Source organism: Pteropus vampyrus, unplaced genomic scaffold (genome assembly GCF_000151845.1).
Source record: "Pteropus vampyrus isolate Shadow unplaced genomic scaffold, Pvam_2.0 Scaffold7, whole genome shotgun sequence".
Taxonomy (NCBI): Eukaryota; Metazoa; Chordata; class Mammalia; order Chiroptera; family Pteropodidae; genus Pteropus; species Pteropus vampyrus.
Window position 1 is genome coordinate 2,533,966 of NW_011888788.1, and position 8,605 is coordinate 2,542,570.

The 8,605-nt window shown below is 42.1% G+C and overlaps 1 protein-coding gene across 1 annotated transcript in view; it reads left to right on the top strand.

Moving 5' to 3' along the window:
* The window catches only part of CDS2 (CDP-diacylglycerol synthase 2), a gene marked incomplete at its 3' end in the record, with an annotated part of 47,934 nt that extends 39,329 nt beyond the window's left edge, over nucleotides 1-8,605 (top strand). Inside the window, exons 3-9 of the mRNA XM_011371115.2 lie at nucleotides 1,154-1,259; nucleotides 1,913-1,995; nucleotides 4,748-4,835; nucleotides 5,315-5,383; nucleotides 6,327-6,479; nucleotides 7,939-8,058; nucleotides 8,492-8,605. Of these exons, the coding sequence (XP_011369417.1) occupies nucleotides 1,154-1,259; nucleotides 1,913-1,995; nucleotides 4,748-4,835; nucleotides 5,315-5,383; nucleotides 6,327-6,479; nucleotides 7,939-8,058; nucleotides 8,492-8,605 (733 nt within the window). The remainder of the gene's footprint in view (nucleotides 1-1,153; nucleotides 1,260-1,912; nucleotides 1,996-4,747; nucleotides 4,836-5,314; nucleotides 5,384-6,326; nucleotides 6,480-7,938; nucleotides 8,059-8,491) is intronic.

Genomic DNA, 8,605 nt, shown 5'->3' on the forward strand with positions numbered 1-8,605 from the left:
CAAGGAACTTACATATAGAAACAAGTGTCCATCTTTAGGAGAGTCTTCTAAGGAGACTGCCTTGAGGGACAGTCTCCTGTACTGATTTAGGTTTTAAAAGACTGTGACTTCGCAGGGCCTGGGATCTTAATCCTCTGAGTCTCAGCCCTTTTTAATCTAGAGCTAAAATGGAGGCGTTTCTATGAGGGTTAAATCATACAATAAAACTTGACAAAGTGTAAAGTGCTCTGTCAGCCTAACTCAGTTCAAACTGTACACTAGTTCTAATAATGCTAGTGTTTTTCCTAGTTGCCTTTAAAGCTAGTTTGAGACCGAAGAAATTTTTTTTGACCTAAATTTGTCTTACCTATTTTCGATCAGCTCTGTGAATGACATCTGGCTATTAAAAATACAAAATTCACTGCTTAAGGGGTCTACTGACATTGAGGATATTCAGAGGGCATGTTTCAGAACCCAAATGCAGCCCCCACAGGGAGGCCAGGGCTCTGGAACAGCAACATGCTCTCTTCTGGGCAGGACTGCTTTTGAGAGGCCCAGCACACTTGTGGGTAAAAGTCCTTTTCCTTCCTAGAGGAGGGGCTGGGTTTGCAGATATTTCTTGACACCATATGGGTCAGTGTAAGACTTGGCAAGGGTGGCCTTGACCCTATACCTAGTGGATTCTACCCTCTTGCTTTACACCAGATCTCTTCTCTGGGACAGAGGTTAGCAAACTTTTTCTTAAAGGTCCAGATAATAAATATTTCAGGCTTTGGAGGCCCAAGGTCTCTATTGCAACTCCCCAGTTCTGCCACTAGCAGGAAAGCAACTACAGATAGTATGTAAACAAATGCGCTTAGCTGTGTTCCAATAAGATTTTATTTATAAAGACAAGCAGCTGGCTTCACTTGTTTGCTGGCCTCTGCTCTAGGGTCAAAACATTCTTATCTGGTGAATAGTGGCCTAAATTGAGTGTTGTCTGCAAGATTTAAAGATAGTGGCTTCCTTTGATTGTCTTGAAGAAGACGTTTTTTTCCCTTCTGATTGCTATCTGAAGAACTAGCCTGCCCCTGCCCCCCAGGCTTTGGGATTGTGTGCTGGTTAACTACTATCAGGAAATTTGCCAAAGGACCAGGTAACACAGATAAAGGAAATGACTGGGACCAAGATAAATGTGGAATGTGATTCATTTTGACCTTTCTCCTCCCTCCCTCAAACCAGGATTCTGCATGTTTGTACTGAGTCTCGTCAAGAAGCATTATCGCCTGCAGTTCTACATGGTAAGGGAAGTGCGTGTGTATGTATGTGCGTCTCTGTGTGTGTGCAAGAGAGGGAGAGAAGGAGAGAATTCTTGGCTTAAATGAAGTTCTGCAGAAATGCAACAGGCCTCTCATCCTTTCTGTAATAAAACTCTGGAGTGCAGTCTGTCTTCATGTATCTAGAACCCAGAGCATGAGGAAAGAGGGCCCGTTTAACTTTGGCAGCTCTCCGTTTACTTAGACCCAGTCATGGTTACTTATTTTACACCCTAAGTAATTGCTCCACTAGGACCCGAAAATGGGCTCCAGGTAAGGCTCAAGGTGAAGGTTCAGGCATTGTCCACAGATGTCTTATCTGCTACATCATTCCGTCAACTCTAAAGCATCCTTTCTCTGAGTGCCCCAAGCACTCAACAAATACTAAGAATGAGAAGTACCCAGACTTTTGGAGCACAGAAGGACTCACTCACTAGTAGTCCCGACTGGATTTGGACTGTAGCTGGGGGACAGTTTCTCCCAGAGGCCTGTTCTGTACCTTTTCACTTCTAATAAGACAAGTGCAGAAGCAGATATCTTCCCTACCCATTTCTCAGCAATTTTTTTTATTTTGGTATTGACTGTTGTTTGAAGTTCCTTTCAAGGTAAACCAATAAAGTCAACTCTTTCTTTTGCAGTTTGGCTGGACCCATGTAACATTACTGATTGTTGTAACCCAGTCACATCTCGTTATCCATAACCTGTTTGAAGGAATGATCTGGTGAGTAATGACGATGAGGGGATTTTCCCTTTTATTTTGCGAGTGTTTCTCATGTAAAGGTACTTTACCCTCTAAGCCAGTGGTTCACACCTTGAGCTACATCAGAATCCCATGCAGGGCACCCCTGAGTTGCTGCTTCAGCAGACCTAGGGAGGGGCCTGAGAATTTGAGTTTCTAGTGAGTCCCAGCTGATGCTGATGTTTCTGGTCAGGACCTACACTCTGAGAACCACAGTTCCAGACTAACAGGTACAGGGATATTTAAAAAAATCAAAGACAATGCTAATGTATGGCAACACATTTGAAACCCCAGAGTAAATTTTTACGATTTCCCAGCAAAATATAAACTACTAACGTCATGAAGAAGAAAACTTAAGTAGATTGATAACTATAGAAGAATTTTGAAAATTGCATAAGTATCCATACTTGGAAAAAAAAGGAGCAATGATAACAGCTGAGTTTTATTGAACCCTTAATACTAAAGCTGATAAACATAGGGAGGGAGAAACAAGAATAACTGATTTTTTTTTTTATGATTGTGGATAAAACCATTGTAAATAAACTATTAGCAAATGGAATCTGGCAACGTGTCAAAAGAATGTATACAGTTGTGTGCAGCTTAATGTTTTGGTCAGTGACGGACCGCATGTACTGTGTTGGTCCCTCCCAGTGGAGCTGAAACATTTCTATCGCCTGGTGAAGTCATAGCACATGCATTACTCAAATACTGACCATAGTGCTACAATTGCTTACAGTATTCAGTACAGTAGCATGCTGTACAGATTTGTAGCCTGGGGGCTGTAGGGGAACAGAATTTGTCACCCCAAAATATCTCTGTTTGGCATAAGAATTATTTTAGGCTGGTTAATTTTAAGAAACAACAGACAAAAGAGAAGCTTTGAAAACTAAGTACACGATGCCTTTGTAAAAGGCATTTACGTTTGTAAGGGTGTCTTCCTGCAACCTGGAAGAGGGGAAAGACCTTATCTCTACAAACTCTTAACCACTGCAGAAGAGAATGGACCTAAATCTGCATAACAGCCTTACCCTCGTTTACTTTGCTTTTTGGGATAACCTCCTCTGACTTCCTCCATGCCTAACATCATCTTTGGTCTTCAGCTGAAGATGATATTTAAGGTGGTGGCTTCAGCCATTTTGGCCAGTTACTCAATTTTTCTGGCATGCATGTTATTACACTTTTGTTTGTTTTTCTCCTGTTTGTCTTTTATTACAGGGATGTCTCCTCCAAGAACCCAGAAGGGTAGAGGGAAAATTATTTTTCCTCCGTTACTGAGCAATAGATTCTACCATTTACCATATACTATTTGTGTAAGGCACTTGAGGATCTTCCTACAAAGACTCAATTGCCTAGCACATTTTTCAGAATGTATCCCGTAGTTAAGCGGCTGTACTGTTAGTAGATTTTATTCCAGAAATGCAATAGTTTCAACAGGAAATCTGTCAGCATTGATAGAAGTCAGCCGCTGATTGAAGAAGCTAAGTGAAGAGGTGAAGGCGTAGCCTAATGTATACAAGAGGTGTTAAAGAATCGTGGCTAAGACCCCAGACTGAGCCTCTGTTTCCAGATCTCAGAATGAGGGTACAGTACCACCCACCTCCTGAGGTATAAATTACTAAATACATGTAAAGTGCTTAGAACAGGGATGAGATCATATAAATGTTAGACATTTATTACAATTAAAACAATTATAATGGAGTGGAGGGGGATATAGTTCCTTCTGGTTTTTTTTTCAGTTTTTGCTAGGTATTTCTTAACAGTAGTGCATACTATGTCCTCAACTTTGGGGACAATTTACTGCTTGCTTCGAAAGTGAGTAATATTAAAATCTCTAGTTACTGGTTTTCAAACTTAATCTCCAAGACATAAAATTATAGTTGTATAGCAGAGAATATGTACTGGAAGCTTTGACCCAGGAGATGTTTGGGGGTTGGGAAAATGCAGAGGCTATAAACCCCTGCCTCAATAAGCAGGAAGTCGGAACATTTTGTCTATGGTTAATGGGCCAGGAGACTGAGAATTTTGTATAGTATGTTAAACTGTAATAGAGGAATTTTTTTTTATTGTAACGGTGGTGTTTCTATTTTTATTTTTAAAAAATTTTTTAGAAATTTAAAAGAAGTGACTGTCAGAGAATGGAGCGTGAGAAGAGGAGGTTGATGTTACAAGTGTGGAAACAGCCCCCTTTTTCATGGTGGGGATGATCAGACAGCCGGGGGAGGCAGAGAAGAAATTTAGCTGTGTGATTTTACCCTCAAAGTAGCCCTGGGGAAAGGTAGGGCTCACTAGACAGTTAAGAAAAAGGTAAATTATGAAATAGACATAAAATATATTAGGATTGTGGAGTCAACTACTAAAAGAAGAAAAATCAGAGCTGATTAAAAGTGGCTATTTTGGGGAATGGAGATAAAGGTGGGAGAAACAAGGAAAACTTATTTTTTTTCTTTAGAGTTTAAATGTGTATTATCATGTACATAGATTATAATGAAAAAAAGAACAACTCACATTCCATGGACTGCCACCTCATTTATTCAGTAGTCATTTGGTAACCATTTGAATACCTGCTATGTGCCCAGTGTTAGGTATGGCTTGTTTGGTATTTTATTTTTTTAAATTTATTTCTTAATGGGTAAACAAGTATTTATTAGTTATTTCAGTACTGGAGTTTATGAGTGTTGTGGACTTTTGCGATATTATCATCTTGGTAGAGTTAATCCTTTGGTTTATTTCCTAGGTTCATTGTCCCTATTTCTTGTGTGATCTGTAATGACATCATGGCCTATATGTTTGGCTTCTTCTTCGGTCGGACTCCACTCATCAAGGTAAGTGGATCACCCTGACGTGAGCTGTCACCATGAGGGAAGGATGGTGCTTTCAATATGAGTAGGTCAGCTTGGGAGGCAGGATATCTAACTTGTGTGTATGTCTTCATGTCACCCTGGAGAAAGGCTGGTAGTAAATTTTAAGAGAAAAGCCAAACAGAAACGTTGACAACTACCCACAGGAAAAAAAGAATAAAGAATAAATTTTAATTGACCGTATAGGCACATTTTGGGGGCTTTGATCTGAATTTGTGTGTTGCCATTTAATTAGTATACTGTTTTATGATATAATTAAATGATTTGAATGACCAATTGAAACAAAAAGGAAGCTGAGATGAGTCATGCAGGGAACCAAGAAAGCAAGCATGGGGATATTTTTTCAGGGGAGGTAGTTAACAGTGAGGTTTTTAAGTATTCATTGTTCCCAAAGCCAGACTTATCACAGCATCCTTTGCTAAGAACTTGCTCTCTGTCCACAGCTGTCCCCAAAGAAGACCTGGGAAGGCTTCATCGGGGGCTTCTTTGCTACCGTGCTATTTGGCCTTCTGGTAGGTGGTGGCTCCTGGCTGGGTAGGGGAGTGGACAGAGGCCTCACACATTCCTTTGAAGCCTGTCCAGGGCTAGAGAGCCTGTCTCCCAAGGCCAAGGATTCTGTCCTGCTGAATAGGGACCTTGCCCTGAAGAGGGGCACCAGCACGGCATGCTCCATAACTGCACAGGCATAACCAGCTGCCCTTCATCTGCCAGTTTTCAAGCAGGGTCTTGGCAGTCAAGGAGCAGGGGCCGTGCACACCCTGTCCTTCTTTCATGCGAGGCATGCCAACAGTCAGCAGGCGTTGGTCTTGTCCAGGCATTTGATATTTCCAAGTCAGTCTGATTGGCTCTGGAGAGTAAAGGGTGAGGTGAGATATGCCACTCCAGCCCAGATTTTCTCCTGTGTGTGCCTTGCCCAATGGATGATCTTCCAGCCCTTTCCAGAGCACCATTCCCTTTTCTAACCCTAGGCCAGTCTCCCCTTTGAAGTGTCATCTAGCTGCCCTTCACTGATGACTTCCTGTCATAGTGCCTTTTATTTAGCCTTCTTTTTCTTGGCTGCCTGCCCCTCACTCACTGTACATTCCCCTACACCTGCCTCCAGTTAGCACGAAGTTAAGAGATCCTGAGAAAAATGGCCTGTAACTCCCCCAAGGGGGGAGAAACTTCTTATAGTTCTTTGCCCTTTGCCCACATTCCTCAGGTCTTTCCTGGATTCATTCAGGAACTGGGTGTTTGGGCGAGTATGTGTGAGACCTGAGTGGGCTGTGAAACTCCTCCTCCGCCCAGTTCAGATAAAATACACATGTGGTGAAACCTAGATCTCTGATTTATTGTGTGGCTTGCAGTTAGAGGGTGCTAGGTACAGTGAGGGACATGGCCAAACCAGGTGTCTGTTGCTCAGGCAGGGTGGCAAAACTTGTCTCCTTTGCCTGTCTCTCTATTCTTCATCCTCAGCTGTCCTATGTGATGTCTGGGTACAGATGCTTTGTGTGCCCCGTGGAGTACAACAATGACACCAACAGCTTCACTGTGGACTGTGAGCCCTCGGACCTGTTTCGCCTGCATGAGTACAGCATTCCCGAGGTGATCCAGTCGGCCATTGGCTGGGTATGTCCCACTCCCATGGGGTGAACCAGCCTCAGTGGGATAGTAACACAAAGACAGAGCCCCCTCTCCACCATTGCCTTCCCTCCAGAACGCTACCTTCCTCTCCCCACGAAGCTGTAAGCCCAAGGGTAAAGGACAGTTGTTAAGTCTGTTCAGGGTGAGGCACGAGGAGACCTTCCCTCCCACCACAAATCGCTAGGGCCAGTGGTTCTCAAAGTGTGCTCTGCGGATCCCTGGAGGACCCTGAGATCCTTTCAGGGGGTCTGTGAGGTCACAGCTGTTTCCATAATAATACAATGACATTATTTGCCTTTTTCATTTTGTTGACATTTGCTGTGATGGTACCTGAGCAGTGGTCGGGTAAACCTGCTGGCCCCTTAGTGTGAGTGAAGGCAGTGGCACCAAACTGGACTAAGTCGTTCGATTCTTCATGCTACACCCTCGCAGCAAAAAAAATTAGTTCCTCTTAAGAGTGTCTTTGGTGAAATTGTAAAATTATTAATTTTATTAAATCTTGACCCTTGAATAGACAACTTTCTAATACTCTTAGTACCAAAATGGAAAGTACGCATAAAACACTTCTGCTAAATACTGAGATACTTGCTTGTCTAAAGGACATGCGGGTACTTGCTTGACTTATGAACTGAACTAGTTGCTCTTTTATAGAAATGTAGTTTTTACTTGAAATGAACCGACAAACGAGTGTTTTAGACTTGGATATGTGGCAGACATTTTTCTTGAAAATGAATGAAGTAAGCCTGTCGCTCAACGAAAACAACTAATTGTTACCAATGGTAAAATACGGCTTTCAAGTGAAAAGTAGAATTTTGGAAAGTGTGTGGCTGCCACTGTGAGCTTGACAGCTTCTCTTACTTAACGGATTTTCTGATGAGATCTGTGGTGATTTTAATATGTAATGTTTTGACATTGTGTAGTGAAATGTGTCTATATTTGGAAGATTGACGTAACTCAGTGAACCAGTATTTTCTAAATGGTTAATGCACGGTGTTACATAGTTATCCGTGGGTAAAAGATCATTCATTCAAAGTGCAAGGTAGAACAATGAATTTTAAGAGTACAAAAAGTTCATTGATAGGATTCCACATTGCACTAAATTTTTAAGGAACTACCACTTATCAAATTCTGGTATAATGTCAAAGACTAATTATCTAAAAAAGTACTAAAATACTCTTCCTTTTTTTCAACTACATATTTGTGTAAGGCTGGTTTTTCTTCATATACTTCAACCAAAACAACAGATTATAAGAGACTGAATACAGAATATCTTAATGTCTTTTATTAAGACAGACATTAGAGACTTTTTAAAAAATCATTCTTACTAATATTTTTTTCCAGGGAGGGGCGGATATAGTTAGTTGCGCAAAGAGTTATTTACGTTAACATGTAATAAGGCTGGGCCTACAGGCATCTTGACTTTCGCTTCATTTATTCTTCTCAGAAAATCGTCCGGATGTACCCCTTCCAGATTCACAGCGTTGCCCTCTCCACCTTTGCCTCGCTCATCGGTCCCTTTGGAGGGTTCTTCGCAAGTGGATTCAAACGAGCTTTTAAAATCAAAGTAGGAAAACCTTCTCTGTTTCTCTCATTGTCTGCCAGCAGGCCCCTCTTCACCTCCCTTCTGCCTTCCTCCTCCTGCCTCCCACCATCAGCCACCACGCCCTTCAAAATATTAGGCTATGAACGTGTGCTCTTCTTCAGCCATGCACGAAATTTTGGTAGGTTAAATAAAAAGACATTGTTTCCATTAAAATTCAGTAGTTGGATTTTCAGTTTATTTGTTAGTAATCTCTTAACGTCTTTCTTTAAAAGAAACATTTTGTAGTGGACTAAGATCGTGTCCTGTTATAGCCTCAGCGTTTGAGTCAGTGCTTATGGCTCACAATCTGTTTCCCTCAGCTACGCAGAACAGTGGCTGGATGTTGAGGTGGGACCATAGGCCAGGCCTCGATCTTGGCTGAGCCCAGGCTCACCAGCCCTTCTGCCTCTGACAGGACTTTGCCAATACCATTCCCGGCCACGGAGGCATCATGGATCGCTTCGACTGCCAGTATCTGATGGCCACCTTTGTCAATGTGTACATCGCCAGTTTTATCAGGTACGGTGCT